An 18,708-nucleotide genomic window follows, 5' to 3' on the forward strand; every position below is an offset into this window, starting at 1 on the left:
GTGAACTTAGTGCTGTTCTCCATCTGTGTAATAAAGACCTCTAACCCTGAAAAGTTTCGCTTTGAGGAAGTATTATGCTTTTGTTTTAATTTTTTAAGATTTATTTTATGTATATGGACATTCTGTCTGCATGCCTGTCTGTGCACGTGTGCAGTGAGCAAGGAGACCAGAGGGGGGCATTGGATCTCCTGAACTGGAGTTACAAACAGTTGGGAGTAGTCATCTGTCTTTTGGGAATTGAACCTGAGTCTGCTGCAAGGGCAGCCAGTGCTCTTAACCACTGAATGCCATCTCTCCAAGACCCTAGAGTTTAACTTTTTTGACAGAAGAAACCTTCAAACTTCGTGTGCAAGCAGAGACAAGCAGTATTGTGCCCTGCACACTGAGGCAGTTCTTACGTCTGATATTTTGTTGTCATTGACTACGAGGTACTGCAAGGACGGGAACATGGATGTTTTGCACCCTAGAACAATAAAAATGAAATTGCACAGTAGGAATGAAGGAAATAGCTAACATAGGAAGGAGGGACAATAAATAAATAATAAATATCTTATTTACCAATTCCAGCATCTGGAAAATGTATAGAACAAAGTCCAGTATCAGAAATGAGTAGGTGTTCTAATCTGAAATTAAAATGTTACATTTGATTACACAGGACACTGAAGAGTTCTGGGGTATCTACTAGACCGGCAAGTCTTTTCCTCCACCCTAGATTTCCAATCCTATTATGAAACACAAGGTCCAGAAAGAAGGCTGACACTATGATTGTTCTTCCACATGCATGCCCCTCTAAGATTATGGAGTGCCTCCTGTTCTGTCAGGGGCTAAGTGGGTCTCAGAAGAGGTAGATGGGAGTCTCACTTCCCCAAAGTTAACAAATGGAGATGTAGGTGTCACCACCAGGACCAAGTCTGCAGCTACAAATTATCTAGTACCTAAGTACACATAGCACACAATGAACAAGTACATTCTCCAGATGAGTTCAAGCTGAAATTTCCTAAGGACTTGCCCAGTTTAGGAACTATAATTTCTATCTATTCAAAAGGTGCATTTAACAGTTGATAGTTCATTCATTAAAATGATATGGATCGACAGGTGGTGGCAGCACACTCCTTTAATCCCAGCACTCAGGAGGCAAGGCAGGTGGACCTCTGTGAGTTCAAGGCCAGCTTGGGTTATAAAGTGAATTCCAGGACAACCAGGGCTGTTACACAGAGAAAACCGTGAAAAACAAAACAATAACAAAATAAGAAAATGATATGAACTTTAACAGGCAAATGTAGGTGGAGGCTGCTCATTCATTCCCAGCTGCCCAGACCTGAAATAATCACACAGAAACTATATTATTTGCAATACTATTTGGCCAATAACTTAAGCATATTGCTAGCTAGCTCTTATATCTTAAATTAACCCATTTCTATTCATCTGTGTATCACCACGTAGTTGTGGCCTACCAGTAAGGTTCCATCTGGCATCTGTCTCCTTCGGTGGCTACATGGCTTCTCCCTGACTCCACCTACCTCTCCTCCTGTCTGCTTGGAATTCCTGCCATGCCCTATTCTGCTAAGCCACTGGCCAAAACAGCTTTATTCATTAACCAATAAAAGCAACACAGACAAATTTTAAGGGATTACCTGGGGAGATATGCTAAGAGGCACAGCTGGCTTTCATTAATGGCTGGGTTAGAGGAAAGGTCTAGTAACCTCATCTTCTGCAGGACGTTCACTGGCCTGTATGAAAAGTACAGTTTTCTCAATATGGACTAATCTCTTTTGTTTTCAAAGTCAGCGGCTTAAAATAAATGTACCAAGGGTTAGGGAGGAAGGCAGTTGGATTTGCCCCTCCCCCCAAAAAAAGCCAGGGGATGCTGTGTTGAAATGCTGGCAAAGTCTTATCCTGCCTTTAATAAAGAAAAATGCCTCTACTTGCCTCCATAAATGAAACCATTATGTATTATATTGTATTATACATTATATTGTATAAACTATACAATAGTCTTTACAGTCTGAACCAACTCAAAAATTTCCCATAGTTATTTAATGATATTGTCTAAAAAGGGAGATGATGGGCCAGACAGATGGCTCAGTTGGTGAACGCATCACCACACTCTAGTACATAGCCTTAAGCAGATACTACCAATTAAAGATCCTTCATTTGCTAGACACAGCTGTCCACACCTGCTCTCCCAACATGCGGGTGGTGAAGGCAAGGGTGAAGGTCATACTTGGCACATAACTAGTTTGACGCCAACTTGGGCTATATGAGACCTTGCCTCAAAACAAACAGGACTAACAAGATGGCTCAGTGAATAACTGCTTGCTTCACAAGTCTAGCAACTTGTATTCAATTCTTGGAGCCCATAGTGGAAAGACAGAACCCCAAAGGTTGTCCTTCGCCCACACACCCTTGAATTCACACATAAAACATCACATACACATACATGTATATACACACAATAATAAGAAAAAAATCATTTACTTAAAAATTTTTACAATACTAAAGAATGAACTCAGCAGCTAAAGGGATGGTTCAGTGGTTCAGAACATTGGCTGCTCTTCCAGAAAATTGAGATTTAATCCCCAGCACACATATGGCAACTTATACCCTTTTACTTCAGAGTCCTAGAGAACCAGCTATCCTGGCCTCTTTGAGCACTGTGCACATGTGGTACATAGATACACATTCAGGCACACACTCATATAACGCATAAACAGTGTGTATCTTAAATTTTTAAATAAAAAATGAACCTAGGGCTTTGCACATAGTAGACAAATGCTCTACCATTAAGCTATATCCCTCAGCCCTTGTTTTTTATGAGATAAATTGCGTAGGATGGCCCTGTCCCCACCCCCAAAAAAATAAGGAAAAAAAGCGCCTATACTTCAATGAGAACAGAGAATCCGTTACATGTAAGGAAAACTAGTAAATTCTAGTAAGTTTGGTTGTCTATGAGAATCCAGAATATTCATACAAAGCTAATCAAATATTTAATCAAATATTTAATTCGGATGTCTTTGATGAGTTTCCTTTGGTTTGAATAACATTTCAGTTGACAATTTAATCTGTAATACAATGAGTAAGGAGTAAGTACTACTATAATTCATGCTTGCAAACCTTCATAAAAGTTAATTCTCAACCTGAGACTTTATTCAGAATAACCGAATAGCAATAGAATCACTGAAGCAAAGCCCATTACCTTTCTGAAATGGAAATACTGTTAGACTTGAGGTAGAGTTCCTCGAGGACTGGCCATGAAGGGGCACAGCGCAGCACCTAGAAAGGAAACTGAACTCAGTTACTGGCAGCCTCTTCTGGCCATGCTCAGTCACATCACCACAGGAACTCCTGCCTTATGGACAGGTCATGCAAGCTGTACTCAGGCAGGCATCAAGAAGTGGTGCGGGAGGATGAAGGGCCATGTTGAAAGACACACTTCTGGTACTATTAACCTGGCAGCTGAGGCAGCACCCAGCTCAGGAAGTGTTCAAAGGAGCTGGGGATGCTGATGGGCACCCCACCTGTCTAGTGGCCTAAGCCTAGGACAGGATGTGGTACTCACCTTCTTGGTTCTGATACCACTTGGCATGTGAAGGCTATGCTGAGCACATAAAACTCTCCCCATCAGTTCTTAGGTCTTTTCCATTAGCCTCACTGCCACCCCCTTACAATTGCTAAGTGCTTTTCTGCCCCAGGCTTGGTATGCAACAGAAAAGGTAGATTGTCCAAAATCTGAGGCCGAGAAAAAGACAGAAACAGATTACCAAATGCAATATGCCACGGACACCTGTGGCTACTCCTGAACCAACCATACTAGGACAGTGGTTGTCAGGACAAGCCTGCATACAGGAAGGTGAGACTCTCCACTTCATGTTCTGCCCTAAGAACATCTGCAGGGAACCTGGGGGAGCCAGCATTATAGCTTTTAAAACTACACATATTTGGTGCATGCCACTGTGAGCATCCATGTTCAAGACTCCAGAGCAAACAAATGAGCTAAGAGACAGGGACAAGCTGAGAAAGAAACGTGAATTACCAGATTGAAAATCCTGTTTCACCAAAGGATTACTTTTCTCTGTAATGAAGTGTAGAGCATTCTACTGTTTGGATAATAGAGTAACTTAAACCAGTTAGTCTTCAATTCCCTTTTAAAGCAAAACATTATATTCACTTATTAATGTGTAAAAAAGCAAATATGATTACCTCAGCCCACGTTACTCCCATTTTATTTAGGACTAAAATCTTCAGATTAGAAAATGTTCCAGTTGGAGTTGGTGAGTCAGGGGGAAACTGTAGTTTATTTTCACTGAGAAGAAAAAGAAGATATGAAGTACTTACTCCTACATGGCAGACTCTGATGTCAACAGTCTGGGGTTTAACCTGAAGATCTGAGAGTAGTTCTCAAGGTAGGCAAAGAAGCTTCAGGTTTCCCCATACATTTGAGGTTGACTTGGGCTCCCATACTTCCAGAAGAGGAGACATTAAGTGTTAAACCCGTTTGCTCTATTTGAGGTGCCTTCAAGCTTGACTGTCTGTTCCATTTGCACCTGCTTTAGCCTAGTAAAGCTTAACCTGCATATAAAAAGCACTTAGGAATGCAAGAGAAGGGTTGGGGGTGTGTTCAGTGATAGAGGGCTTAAGAAACACAAAAACCTAGGCTTGGTTCCCAGCACCATCAGAAGGAAGGGAAGGAAGGAGGAATGGACCAGCCTAGTTGAGCCCTTGGAAAGTGAGTTGGGAGATTAAACTAATCAACTATTTGGGAAAGTATTAGAAATGTGACATTAGTAAACAAAGTAAAAAAAAAAAATCTTTGGGGGCTGGAGAGGTGGCTCAGAGGTTAAGAGCATTGCCTGCTTTTCCAGAGGTCCTGAGTTCAATTCCCAGCAACCACATGGTGGCTCACAACCATCTCTAATGAGATCTGGTGCCCTCTTCTGGCCTGCAGGCATACATGGCAGACAGAATACTGTATACATAATAAACAAATATTTTTTTAAAAAATCTTTATTAAAACTACATTAAACAATGTCCCATTAAACACTGATTCCAAATAAAAAAATCATGTTCAGCACTAACCCCTCTCCTCCTCTGCTGGGATCACACATAATAGTCCCTCTTTCATGGTCAGACTTTTAAGTTATGAAGATCTACTACCTCCCACCTGGTAAGGACACAGATATACTCCTTATTCATGCACCTAAGGGACCATCTGAAGACTGTGTCCAGAAGTGAACCTTCAGCGAAGTCCATTTAGGCAAAGTTTCCCGTAACTATCTGCCAGTTGTCAGAGAAGGCAGTGTAGAGTCCATACCTGAGATCGAGATCCTCCAGGTTGGTGAGCTGCTCTGCAATAAGAATCACTTCATCCCAAGATGACAACAAGTTTTTGGACAAATTAACAACTCGAATATCTAAGCACATTTTAAGAAAAAGTAATTTCAAAAGACTCCTCAATGACATAGAATTAGTAGCATTCTAATTCTGAAATGTGGATTTTGTTTTGTTTTTGAGACAGTTTCTCTGTGCAGCCTTGGCAGTCCTGGAACTCACTCTGTAGACCAGGCTGGCCTGGAACTCAGAGACCTCTGCATCTCTTGCCACCACTGCCTGCCTGAAGTGGGGATTTTAAACTTTTCACTGTCTAGTCAGAAACTTTTTTCATGAACGCAAATGTTTTTATGTTTTAAGTTATCTGTTAGACTGGATATAGCTCAGTGGTGGAGTGCCTCTCTGTATGTCCAAAGCCCTGAGTACCATTCCTAGCATTGCAAACTAAAACAAAGAAATACTATTACCCTGGTTCATTCAAAATCTAAAATACTCATTTTCATGTGTCAAAACCTGAGACAAGCATCTATAACCAAAGCAGAACCAAGTGTCATAATCAAACTTCTGCAGGACCGAAAAACAAACAAACAAACAAACAACCAGTGACAGACAACAACTGAAATACTGAGCACCACCATCAGGTGACCAGCAGGCCTTGCCTTCAGTGCTGCCTTAAAGCCACAAGCACGTATGCCTGTGCACACACCCACCTTTCTCTCCAGAGCACCATCCTAGAGGAGAATACAAGGGTAGCAGCAACACAGGCAAGAAAGAGGCTGAGAACTCAGTCTACAATGTGGCTTCTTATCTATGATTCATGACCACAAACTTAGAACAAGGTTCTGGGACCATCACATGCACGATGGCTTAAAGATCAACAGCCATGCTCTCAAGGGGGTCACAGTGTAACATAGTCACAGACCAGCTAATGGAAGATATGTCTGTGTTACTATGGTTACCCTACAAATAGTACCAAGGGCCAAGAAGACAAGTTTAGCAGGGAGACAGTCCTTAAGCTAACACCTCCTGCAAGTCTGAGATTGCCTGTGTCAGAGTGGCAGGTGGGACAGGTAGGAAGGTGCGTGGCCATACAGACAGAAATGAAAACAAAGTCAATGAGCACCCTGAGCAGAAAACTGAGGGAATCGGGAAATAGAACCTGGAAGAATCCTGTGGCATCCTGGACACAGCTGTGATTACAGCGAGGCGCTGAGGTCAGAGTGGGAACAGCCTCCTCCAGCCACCTGGAAAGATGGACAGGTACTCTCAAAATGAGGCATCTAGGCCAGTGGTTCTCACACTGTGACTTCAACACAGTTCCTCATGTTGCAGTGACACCCAACTATAAAATTATTTTCGTTGCTACTTCATAACTATAATTTTTGCTACTGTTATAAATCATAATGTAAATATTTTTGAAGACAGGTTTGCCACAACACCTAAGTTGAGAACCACCATCCTAGGCCTTAGAGAACAGGCCACATCATAAAGCACCTCCAGGTTGCCTCAAAGCCTGCTAGTCTGCCAGAAATGGGCACTCCTAGAGAGGCTGGAGCGGAGCAGCAGGGTCTGACCTGGGTCTCTGGACCGTCACTCTGCTGTAAGGCTGAGCCGCGGACGGCAGGAGACAAAAGGGACAAGTAGTCCCCTGTCTGAGGGTTGGATCCCACCTCAGCATGAGAGCAGGAGGAAATATCAGGCTGAGTACCCCAAGCCAGACAGAGGAAGTGAGGAAAGCAGACGCAGAGCTGGCCGGGCACATGGTACTGCTGTTTACTGCAGAAATTATGGTACAAGTAGGCTGGACAGGTCTCGCTGTGGGACAGACATATTGTTAGAAATAGAAATTAGACAGAAACAGGTGCTAAATGAGCCACTGGGAGAACAGCAGGGAAAGACGAGAGCGGTGTGGGAAGGAAGAATGTTGGGGTCTAACTATGCCCCAGTACAGTCTCTGAGAAGACACACACTTTGCTGAGAGAAGGAACCTTCCATAAGACAGAAAGCATTCACCCAGGGAAGAAGTAACCCATTAAGAATAGCAGCTGCAGCTGACTTTTTTTTTTTTTTTTTTTTTTTTTTTTTGGTTTTTCGAGACAGGGTTTCCCTGTAGTTTCTAGAGCCTGTCCTGGAACTAGCTCTTGTAGACCAGGCTGGCCTCGAACTCGCAGAGATCCGCCTGCCTCTGCCTCCCAAGTGCTGGGATTAAAGGCGTGCGTCACCACTGCCCGGCCAACTTTTTTTTTTTTTTTTTGAGACAGGCTCAGGTTGGCCATAACTCACTATGAAGCAGAGAATTACCTTAAATTCAAGATCTCCTGCCTGTGTTTAGTACTAGGATAATAGGCATTCACTGCCATACCCAGCTACAGATTTACCTTTTCCACAGAAGAAAATCCAAGGCAACTGTCACCTGTACAGAGCAGCACGAGACAATCAACCTGTCAGCCTCCACCCAAAGTCCCATTTGATATATCCCACAATACAAGCAGGAACATTAAACAGAAGCCAAGCAGAGACAAGACAGGTGAGTAATCTTAGTACTAGGAAGGAAGGCTGAGGCAGAGGGGCTGAAGCAATTTCAAGGCCAGCCTGAGCTACAGTATAAGACACTGTTTAAAAAACACCAAAAACCCCACAGACATAGAAAGCCTGTTCGATGACTCTAGGGCTCTGGCTGAAAATGAATCAATCTTAAGAGGAAACAGGTGAGGGACTCCACAAGGAGCACAGGGTAGGGAAGAGGGCAGGAGGCAGGTGGTAAACACAAACCTGCCAACTTGCCACCCGTGCCCAGATGCAATCAGCTCTCAGCCTTACTAGACGGCTTTCTTCACACTTGAAAGACAACTGATGACCCTGAACATCCCACACACACTGAGAAATGACCAGCATAACAGAGGAAATGCTAACCAGGTCTGTCCCCTTGCTGGGGCCACCTATGAATTTCAACTCTCAGAGCTAAGCATGGTGACTCATGCTGTAATACCAGCACTTGGGGGAAGCTGAGGTAGGAGAACTTTCATGAGTTCAAGGCTACTCTCAGATACATAGTGAGTTCAAGGCTAGCATGAACTACAGAGTTAGACTCTATCTCAAAAAAATAAATAAATAAATAAAAATAAATCCTCCTCCCCAGCACCAGAAAACTATATTAAAGTATAATAAAGATTTTCACACTCACTGGCTGTACTTGCAGGCAAAAGGGTCTGGGAATGTATTTAACTGAGCTGCATGTCCCAACAAGGGCATGCAACCAGTGGTGTTAGGCACAGGCACCATATCCAACCAAAATCAGGTTTCAGAAATGAAAAGGATACTGGGACAGGCTTCAGCAATTCTTCCTTGTTCACCAGCACAACTCACAGCACACTTCCACAGGGAAATGTCTTTCAGTGCTCTCAGCTGACTGCAGGAAAAACAGTTCATATGTATATATATATGTAAGTCATATACTATCGTGTCCATTGGCCCTTTAAAATCTTACATAAAATAGCAAAACTATACAAGTGCTAGTACCCATCACATAAATTAAGAAGCAGTGTGTTAGTTACAAAAAAGGAGAATGAAATGAAGCATCATAGCCATTAGAGGCAGCTGTAGTCATTGCTCCTCTCCGATTCCTCAGCAACCTCTCCAGCCACAGTTGCTATGGACTTACTCTTGACTGTAAACTCTGTGTCTCCAATCACTGTTGTATTGTACACAGGTTCTCCTGTGACTTCTTCCCTCTGAAGGCTACTGTGAAGCAGTGGGATTCAGCTCCATGGACACTTAAAAGGTCTGGAACACTTGTCTTCATATTTGTTAGTGTTTTACTAGACCCAAATGAAGTTACCAATTCTGCTGACAGTTGACAGTTCCCCAAAATGCTGAAGTGACATCCTGCCCAGTGAGACAGAGCCTCTCTAGGAACGTGTCTGAGGCATTGTGCCCAAGAGCTCTCAGTGTGATTCTACATATGCAGGACTTGTGTCCTTTGTCTATCAGAAAAACCAATGTCCCGGAACTCAGAATCCAGAGTTGGGCTACCAGGTTTCAAGGCCCAGTCCCACCACCTTCCTTGGCACTAGGCAGGTGCCTCAGTCGTCACACTGGTAAAATGCTACTTTAATTGTAGCAGCTTTATTCACACAATACACAAAAGGCAGAAACAGCCCAAGTGTCCAGAACAGATGAACCAAATGTGACATCATATTTGAGAAGCAGTGTTTGGCCTTAAGAGGGAAGAAATTATGACATCCATAAATGGAGAGACCTTGAAGAGATTACTCTAATCAAAAAGATCAGACAATGGGACAAATACTGCACAAGGATCCCACCTGGTGATCCCAGAACAGACAAAGCGACAGGTAGAAAGAACAATGGTTGGGAGGAGGAGATAAGGAATTAGTGTTCATAGGGGATGGATTCTAGTTTGGAATGATGGGAATGCTCCAGGGACTGGTTTACATGATGTTTAGAGTTCACACTGCCAAACCAATTTACTAGGTATATTCTGCTAGAATTTTTAAAACACAACAAATGACTCAGTAAGTTAGTATTTCTGAAGATCTCAAAATACTGCTTACCACCAAATGGTTTATTTTCATATGTTTATAAAAATTAACCAAAAACTGACAATGTTGAGGGGTAAACACAAGAGCTAAATGCATGGCAAAGGTTTTCTGATTATAATCATCAGAAATGGGTTCTAGGGCAGAAGGCTCTCCCACTTGTTCAGCAGGCCCTGAGAGTTCCAGTAATGTTTCATGGTGCCTACATCAAAACAAGTATTTCCCAGTTCCAATTTTGTGTGTGGTTAGGACCAAACAACTTCATGACGACTTGGGTGCTACCAATCTAGTACCCCTGAGTGCATGACTTCCCAGACTCTGAAATCAATCCTTCTGAACACCATTATACCCATATTCTGTCCACCTTAATCTTCAGGAAGTACCTGCTTTGTATTTATTCTAGATAAGGTTTCATGTGGCCTAAATTGGCCTTGAATGCCTGACCCTCTGTCTCCACCTTCCACATGCTGGAATTATAAACATGTGCCACCATGCCTAGAAGTTCCTTGGTTTTTGAACACAGCAACTCTTTATTTCAGTTTCTCAGAAACATGAACTCACTGAAAGGAACTGTTAATGTCATTCCTACAGCTGTCAATAACTGCAGACCACTAGTTTGTACGCTGAAAGAAGTAGCTGTTTCTGGGCCAGTGTGTGGTGGTACTTTAATTTCAGTAATTGGTGGGTGGAGGCAGGAAGGTCAAGAGCTCAAAGTCAGACCATCAAGATAAGACGACTCACTGGATAAAAGTACTTGGACCTGAGTTCAATCCCTGATACCAATGCCTACAAAAATAATACGTGATGGCTCACATCTGTAATCCTAGCCTTCCTACAATGAGGTAGAAAAAGAGAATCACCAAACTCCAAAAAGTTGTCCTGGCCATACTCTCATACTGTGGCATGTGCATGCCTGCTCTCATACACATATCAGACACACATACAGAGAGAAACTTGAAATTTAAAAAAGTTCAAGATGGGAGGTGGTGACTCACAACTTTAATCTCAGAACTTTGAAGGCTGAGGCAGGTAGATCTCTGAGTTCAAGGCCAGCCTGGTCTCAGAGTGGGTTCCAGGACAGTAAATGCTATACAGAGAAACCCTGTTTCGAAAAAACCAAACCAAACCAACTACAACAAAAAAAGATTTCAAGGCTAGCCATGAGATCCTTTTCTCAATAATAAAAATAATTTTAAAAAATTTAATCAAGATGCTATTTCCCTCTACAGTTCAAAGTGTGCCATGCTGGGATGTTTGGCACCAAGCTTGAGGAACCAGGTCGCTATAGAAGCATCAACCTAAAGCCATCTCCAGAAGAGCCAGGATACATGGGCTCATAATTGTTTCTCATTTTTATTGTTCCTGTCTCTCCACCCACCCCCAGATCCCCATTTTTAAAACATTTCTCTTATTGATTCTTTGGGAATTTCACATCATGCATTCCAATCCCACTCATTTCCCAGTCCCCCAGTCCCTCCGTATCCACCCTTCACCCCTCCCAGGAGCACACACTCCCGCCAGATTAATTTAAAAAACAAAACAAAACAAAAAAAACCACCTCACTCCCGTCTTTCCAAAACCTCTTCATTCATTCTAGTGGCATGGCGAGCTGTAATGTGTCATACAGTATCCCCTTCTGTTCAATCAGTCCCACCCAAAGAGCATTTATTGAAACGAGTCATTGGTCTGGCTCAAGGCCCACGGCACATCATCATCACCACCCTGACTGACCCTCCTCTCAGATATCCTGCTGCTGTCCCGAGTCATGGAGAGCCTGTGGTTAATTCTCCACAGCACTAGTTCCTTTATGCACTCCAGCAGGTCACAGATGGGGTAGAAATTATGGTGGGACAACAGAATGTGGGTCTGAGAGGTAGCTGAGCTGGTCATCTGGGTGACTGGGACTGCCTCCCTCAGGCGAGGGGCAGAGCCAGCTTTCCCACGCCTAAAATAAACTACTCAGGATCAGACTCCCGAAGTTTGGACCAACACAGGCTACTTAGCGGTGCTGAACCAAACTGCCTCCTGAGGACCATCATCACTCTGCTGGCCGTGGAAGTCACAGAGACGACCCACCACCCCCAAACAGAGGTCAGAACAACTTTGTAAAGTCAGTTCTTTACTTCCACCAGGAGCTCAAAGCCAGGTCTCTAGGCTTACATGGCATATACCTTTACCACTGAGCCATCTTGCCAGCTCCTCTATTTTCTTTAAAGATATATTTATTTTATGTCTATGAAATAAATGTTTTATCTGCATGTATGTCTATGTACCACCTGCATACCTGGTACCTGTGGGGAGTCAGAAGAGGGCATCAAATCCCTGGAACTGGAATTGTATAGGTAGTTGGGGGTTGCTTTGCTATATGAGTGCTGGCAACTGAACCTGGGTCCTCTGCAAGAGCAGCAGGTGTTTGTAACCACTGAGTCATCACTTCAGTGCACACTGCACACCTCCCCTTGTAATCTAACAGGATTTCATGTAGCCCAGGCTGGCTTTAAACTGACTGTATACCCAAGGATGATCACTGAACTCCTGATCCTCCCACCTCCACCTTCCAAATGCTATGGTTACCAGTAAGAATGAACCACCACACTCAGCTAAACCGAGGGTTTTAATTTCCCTGAATAATCAGTGCTTGTGTTCTCCACATCTCAAGACACTGTGAAAAGGTGAACCAATGTGGAAGCAAAGTTCCAAGCATCACCACACAATCAAGAACTTCAATCCCAATCTGTTGACTGAAAGTCAGGCTGCCACATCAGCTCTTACCTCTGCTTCTTTGTGATACTGTCGAAACCAACAGTTTGCACTTGTTTACTTCCAACTTTTAAGGAACTTGATTTTCCGTCATCATCAGATCCATCTTCTAACACATAACGCTTCTTAAGAGCAGTAAGAAAGTCTACTCCAAAATTAACTTTGTTTGGACGAACAAAGGAGCCTCCTGTTGGGTGCCTGAGAAGGGAAAGAAATTACTATACAAATACCATGAGCATGGCGACAGAGGCTTGTCCACCCCAGATACTTGGGAGGCTGAGACAGATTCCAGACCAGACAAAGATACATAGTGAGACCCTGTCTTTTTTTTTTTTTTTTTTTTAAAAATACTAGGCCAGCCTGATCTACAAGAGCTAGTTCCAGGAAAGGCTCCAAAAAGCTTCAGAGAAACCCTGTCTTGAAAAACAACAACAAAAACAAACAAACAAAAAAGGAAATACTTACATTGTTGGATATCTTTGTTATTTAATCAAGAAATATTAATTTGGCCAGGCAGTGATGGCACATGCCTTTAATTCTACCACTGCCTGGCCTCTAGTGGCTTACCTCTGCACTCTGATCCTCAGCCAAGCTTTATTTGTTAAAACAAACAAAATATCACCACAGGAAGAGAGAGAAGAAAAGACAGATTTTGCTGGGCTGGCCAAATGGCTGTGTGCCAGTAAAGAGTTCCCTGTGCCAGCCTGGTAACCTCAGAGACAGGCAGAGCTCATTGAGTTCAAGGTCAGCCTGGTTTACAGAGTAAGTTCCAGGACAGCCAAGATTACACAGAGAAGCCCTGTCTTGAAAAAACAAAAAACAAACAAAAAAAAAAAACCAAAAAAACAAAAAGTGGACTGGAGAGGTGGCTCAGAGCACTGGAAGCTCTTCCAGAGGTCCTGAGTTCAATTCCCAGCAACCACATGGTGGCTCACAACATCTATAATGAGAGCTGATGCTCTCTTCTGGCATGCGGGAATACATGTAGGCAGAACACTACATATACAATAAATAAAACTTAAATAAAAAAGAGAAACCAAAAAGTAATGTGTATTTTAAAACTTTTTTTATTGGATGTATGTTACTAGGGATTGAACTCAAGACCCTACACATATACATTCTACGTATGACATACACCTACAGGGTCTCACTAAGGGCCTTAAACTTTAAAAAAAAAAAAAACTTAGCTACTCATCTGCATGTCTATGTGAGCACATGAGTACCATGGCACATATGTGAAGGTCAGAAGATAGTTATCTCCTATATGTGTGTCCTAAGGGATCTGATTCAGGTCATCTGGCTTAGCAGTAAGTGCCTTTACCAGCTGAGTTATCTCACAGGCCCAGACTGAATTTTCTATACTCCTGCTTTAGCCTCCAGAACAGATTAAGATAATGCCATGGCATTATGCCCAGCAGTTACTGTATTTAATTCACATATTTGCTTTGTTGATACAATACATTTTGTTTTCTATGTTTTTGAGACAATCTTCCTCTGTAACTCAGGCTGGCCTGAAATTCGCTATGTATCTCACACTAACACTAAACTTGTAGAGATTCTCCTAACTCGGCCTCTCCAGTGCTGGGATTACAGGAGTGAGCCACTAGACTTAGCTATTTACTACTTTTAACTAATATTTTTATTTTTATGTATACAAGCATTTTGCCTGCAAGTATGTATGTGCCCCACATGTGTGCAGTCACTCAAGAAGAGCCAGAGTCCCAGAACTGGAGTTACAGGTGGTTGTGCGCCACCATTTGGGTGCTGGGAACTGAACCCTAGAGTCTTCTGCAAGAGTAGCAAGTGTTATTACCTACTGAGGCATCCCTCCAGCCCCCTGTTTACTATTTAAAGTATATTTTGTGTGTCCCAAAAAGATCCAGAATAGGGGAGATGGGAATTAAAAACCTGACCTAGCATACACTGCATAAAACTGTAAAATCTAAGGTGGACCTTGAAGGACAAATAAAATTTGGTTAAAAAAAGCTTTAAAAAATTATTTTTTCATAAGTAAGTGAAAAGATTTTTTTTAAATGCTGAAGGTAGGAGGAGATGAAGAGAGAGGTAGCTCAAATGCTAATTGATTTTAATAATAAAAACTCAGAGTCAGCTATCAGGGGGTGAAAGCTGAAGGATCAGATAAGCAGAACAGCCAGTCACTAGAACAATGCTCAGACCAAAAGGGCAATCCTGTCCTCAGACTGACTACAATGGGCTCTTGTCTCCTACCTTATATTCCTCTCTTTGCCCAGCCACATCACTTCCGTCTTCACCTCCCTGGTGCTGGGATTAAAGGTGTGAACCATCATCGCCTAGTTCTGTTTCTCTTTTGGACTGGATCAATCTCAAGTAGCCCAGGGTGGCCTTGAGCTCACAGAGATCTGTTTGCCTTTTTCTCAGGAGTCCTGGGATTAAAGGTATGTGAAACCACTGCCTGGCCTCTAGTGGCTTACCTCTGCACTCTGATCTTCAGCCAAACTTTATTTGTTAAAACACAAACAAAATATCACCATAGGAAGAGAGAGAAAAGACAGATTTTGCTGGGCTGGCCAAATGGCTCAGTGTGCCAGTAAAGAGCTTCCTGTGCCAGCCTGGTAACCTCAGTTCAATCCTAGGTCCCATGTAAAGCTGGAAGAAAGACTGACTCCTTAAAGCCGTCCTCCAATTTCAACACATGCACAGAGGCACAGAAGTCACACATGTACATCATATGTACACATAATAATTTTTAAAATTAAAAAATCTTAAATTAAAATGCTAATGTTTACATGTAAAGTATTAGAATTAGAAATATGAAATTTTATTTTTCAAACACAGCAATCTAAATTAAAAAAAAACATAAACAAAAACTGCAGGCTAGAGAGAAGTCTCAGCAATTAAGAGCATTGGCTGTCCTTCCAGAGGACCAGGGTTCAGTTCCCAGCAATCACTAATCACGTGGTGCTCACAAATGTCTATAACTCCAGTTCCAGGGGATTCATCACCTTCACGCAGATACACATGCAGGCAAAACGCCAAGGCACATAAAATATAACCAAATAATTGCCAAGCAGTAGTGGTGCATGCCTTTAATCCCAGCACTCAGAAGGCAGAGGCAGGTGGATCTGTGTGAGTTTGAGGCCAGCCTGGTCTAGAGTGAGTTCTAATACAACCAAAGCTACACAGAGAAACCCTGTCTTGAAAAACCAAAAAATAAATGAATGAATAAATAGTAATAATAATAAAAAAAATAAAATAATTTTAAAAATAAAATAAAAATTTAAAACTAAGCTAGACTTTTAAGCAACAGTACATTTTGCCAGGTGTGGTGGCACATGTATTCTATCTGAGCATTCAGGAAGCAAAGACAGGTATGTATGTCTCTTTGAGTTCAAGTTAAAGGCTATCCTAATCTACATAGCAAGTTCCAGGTTAGCTATACAGAGAGACCTTGTCTGGAAGAAAAAAAAAAAAAGAAAGAGAGAAAGAAAGAAAAGAAAAGAAAATGCATTTAAGGTAATGATAGAGGAGAAAAAACTGAAAATTACAAATAGGGTACTGGGAAGATACTCAGTGAATGTGCTCGCTGGGTAACATGAGGTCATGAGTTCAGGCCCCCAGAATGCACATAAAGACTGGTCACTGGTGACAAATACCTGTAATCCCAATACAGAAACATGAAGATCCATGGGGTTTACAAGCCTGCTAGTCCAGCCAGCTAGTGAACTCTATCTAACTTTAGCAACCCTGCCTCAAAACACAAGGTGGAAAGCAATAGAGGGAGATACTAGATGCTGACCTCTAGTCTCTGTGTGCGTTCACACGCATGAGCGTTTAGGATAAAAATATATTCGTGATTTTTTTTTTCTGAGACTGTTCTACTCCTTAGCCCCGACTGCCTTGAACTCATGATCATCTTGCCTCTGCCTGTGTAGTTTCGAGATTACATGCACTTAGCCTAAATTCACACTTCTTACAGCAGTGGTAATGAGCTAATCAAAAGGAGATGTTTATTACTTTTGGCTGTAGGCAGATGAGTAGTGTGGAATTGTGAAATGGAGCCTATACCTGTTATAGATCAAAGATCTCAATCTTTGGTGAAACATTCCCAGAAGTTTTATCAAGAAACCGAACAGCCCAGTGATAAGAAATGCTAGCCAAATGAATGCCCATCAATAATAAATCTCCAGAAGATACACTGATTTTAACAGTTATTTAGGCAGAAACCATTGTAATATGGCAAATTTGTCAAGATGCTTCGTGAAACACCAATTTTGAACCCATGAGGAAAATGGAGCAGGATAAGTACCCTCATCCCATTGGCCTCTAGTGCTCAGAACCTCAGAAAACTTCACAACTTGGGACATCTAAAAAAACTAAAGAAAGGTATAGTGGTCTTTACTCTGAGCACTCAGGAGGCAGAGGCAGATAGATATCTCTGTGAGTTCAAGGCCCACCTGCTCTATAAAGTGTGAGCCAGTTCAAAAAAGAAAGAAACCAAGAGCTATCCAAGGCATGATGATGTACACCTATCATCTCAGAACTTGAGGGGTAGAGGCAGGAGGATCTCAAGTTTAGAACCAGCCTTAGCTATGCAGCAGGTTAGAGGCCTGCCTATACAACACGACAAAAACAAAAATGGGGCTGGGGTACAGGATGGCTCAGTGGGAGGAGTACTGCTGTGCAAACATTAGCCCTACGATTCCCAGCACCATGCTCAGCACGTAAGCCTATAATCAGAAAGCTATATGGGTGTGGGGCAGAGCTAAGGGGGTCATGTGTTTGTCTGCCAGCCAATCTAGCCAAAATGGTGAGCTCTAGGTTCAATGAGAGGCACTGTCTCAAGAAAATTTGGCAGGAAGCATGTCCTCCTCTGGACTATAGGCAGGGACATGTACCTGTACACACATGACTGTATCCACCTGCCTCTGCCTCCTGAGTGCTGGGATTAAAAACATGTACCACCATGCCAGGCTGAAATACCTTTTCAAACTATTCATATCCAACAATGCTTCTTCCTTTCCATCCCTATTATTCAATGATTAATTATGACCTTGACAATTCATAAGAAATATTTACCTGCATTTAAAATACACAGTGCCTTCATGGCTCCCATCATGCTTTCCTCTCTCGGGATTGTCCCACTCAACTCCTAACCAGAGTCCTAGAGAAACAAAACGAAAAAAACATGACTGACCAAACATTACAAATGGATACTCTATTCTCCTACAAGCAAACATAATTTGTAACAGAAGCTACACCACACACAGGTAGAATAGGGAATGTCTCAAGAATTTCCTAAGAACTTCACTCAAAGGATGTAATAATAGCATGTATGAACCAAAAAGCCAACAAAACCCCCAATAGCAGAAAACAAGAATGGCTAAACTATACTGGGTATACTAAGCATAAATGAATCCTTTTTGTTTTGTTTTTTGAGACAGGGTTTCTGTTTAAACTGTTCTGGCTGTCCTGGAATTCACTCTGTAGACCAGGGTGGCCGCAAACTCACTGAGATGCACCTGTCTTTGCCTCCCAAATGCTGGGATTAAAGGCATGCGCCGCCACTGCCTGGTTGCCTGGATGAATCCTGAATGCATGATACCAAGTGAAGAAACCACCATGGAGGACTAAATACCCCACACAGAGGGTACAGGGATCTCTCTCTTTAGTATGTTCTCTGGTCACAATCTGAGGATTCTATAAACCTGTAACAGAATGTTAGTAAGAAAATCCTCAAAAGGCTAGGTGTGGTGGTGCAAGCCTGTAATCTAGTACAGGCAAGAGGAACTATAAATTCAAGGCCAGTCTAAACTACACAGCTAAATACTGTTTCAAAGAAAAAGATAATAAATCAGGCCAGAGAAATGGCTCAGTGGTTAAAACTACAAGTGGCGGGGGCTGGAGAGATGGCTCAGCGGTTAAGAGCATTGCCTGCTCTTCCAAAGGTCCTGAGTTCAATTCCCAGCAACCACATGGTGGCTCACAACCATCTGTAATGGGGTCTGGTGCCCTCTTCTGGCATGTATGACTATACATGCAGACAGAACACTGTACACATAATAAATAGATAAACGAATGAATG

At 42.4% G+C, this 18,708-nt stretch overlaps 1 protein-coding gene across 3 annotated transcripts in view; it reads right to left on the reverse strand.

The window, feature by feature from the left end:
- The window catches only part of Tbce (tubulin folding cofactor E), a 41,833-nt gene that overhangs the window by 7,429 nt on the left and 15,696 nt on the right, over window positions 1-18,708 (reverse strand). For all 3 annotated transcript variants that reach the window (XR_005285978.1, XR_005285979.1, XM_038335449.1), the window contains exons 3-11: window positions 17,703-17,787; window positions 12,657-12,842; window positions 8,649-8,737; window positions 5,312-5,411; window positions 4,201-4,303; window positions 3,197-3,273; window positions 1,635-1,730; window positions 559-623; window positions 399-463 (exon numbers count right to left, since the gene is read on the reverse strand). Coding sequence is in view for 1 of the 3 variants with exons in the window: in XM_038335449.1 (XP_038191377.1) it covers window positions 399-463; window positions 559-623; window positions 1,635-1,730; window positions 3,197-3,273; window positions 4,201-4,303; window positions 5,312-5,411; window positions 8,649-8,737; window positions 12,657-12,842; window positions 17,703-17,787 (866 nt within the window). In the remaining 2 variants the exon portion in view is untranslated. The remainder of the gene's footprint in view (window positions 1-398; window positions 464-558; window positions 624-1,634; window positions 1,731-3,196; window positions 3,274-4,200; window positions 4,304-5,311; window positions 5,412-8,648; window positions 8,738-12,656; window positions 12,843-17,702; window positions 17,788-18,708) is intronic.

The sequence above is a fragment of the Arvicola amphibius genome, chromosome 6 (genome assembly GCF_903992535.2).
Source record: "Arvicola amphibius chromosome 6, mArvAmp1.2, whole genome shotgun sequence".
NCBI classification, from domain to species: domain Eukaryota; kingdom Metazoa; phylum Chordata; class Mammalia; order Rodentia; family Cricetidae; genus Arvicola; species Arvicola amphibius.